Here is a 502-nt window from a genome sequence, read left to right as displayed (position 1 = left end):
GGCGCAGCCCCCCAGCACCGAGCTGTGAGCCCCTGGCTGCCTTTGAGGCAGGGGGGACCACCTCCCTCCTGGGGTGTCTGCGCTGCAGAACCAAAGGGACTTGCTGGTTCCTGCTGGTGCTGCGTGGTCCCTCCCCATCCTGGGTGAGCAGAGGGTTCCCCACGAGGTCTCAGCTTTGACGTGGTGGTTTTTTTTTTCCCCTTCTCCTTGCTCTGCAGGCTGCAAAATTAAAGCCCTACGTGCCAAGACCAACACATACATCAAGACGCCGGTCAGGGGCGAGGAGCCTGTTTTCATCGTGACTGGAAGGAAGGAGGACGTGGAGATGGCAAAAAGGGAGATCCTCTCGGCCGCCGAGCACTTCTCCATGATCCGAGCGACGCGCAACAAAGTGAACGGGCTGACGGGAGCCATGCAGGGGCCCCCCAACCTGCCGGGACAGACCACCATCCAGGTGAGGGTCCCCTACCGTGTGGTGGGGCTGGGGGGGGGGGCCGAGGGG

The 502-nt window shown here is 62.9% G+C and overlaps 1 protein-coding gene across 1 annotated transcript in view; it reads left to right on the top strand.

Moving 5' to 3' along the window:
* LOC104126334 (RNA-binding protein MEX3D) overlaps positions 1 to 502 on the top strand; it is a 29,478-nt gene that overhangs the window by 5,451 nt on the left and 23,525 nt on the right. The window contains exon 2 of the mRNA XM_035894337.1: positions 219 to 498. Coding sequence (XP_035750230.1) covers positions 219 to 498 — 280 coding nt within the window. The remainder of the gene's footprint in view (positions 1 to 218; positions 499 to 502) is intronic.

The sequence above is a fragment of the Egretta garzetta genome, unplaced genomic scaffold (assembly GCF_000687185.1).
Source record: "Egretta garzetta isolate BGI_Z169 unplaced genomic scaffold, ASM68718v1 scaffold345, whole genome shotgun sequence".
Classification (NCBI taxonomy): domain Eukaryota; kingdom Metazoa; phylum Chordata; class Aves; order Pelecaniformes; family Ardeidae; genus Egretta; species Egretta garzetta.
This window is presented reverse-complemented; position numbering and strand designations above follow the sequence as displayed.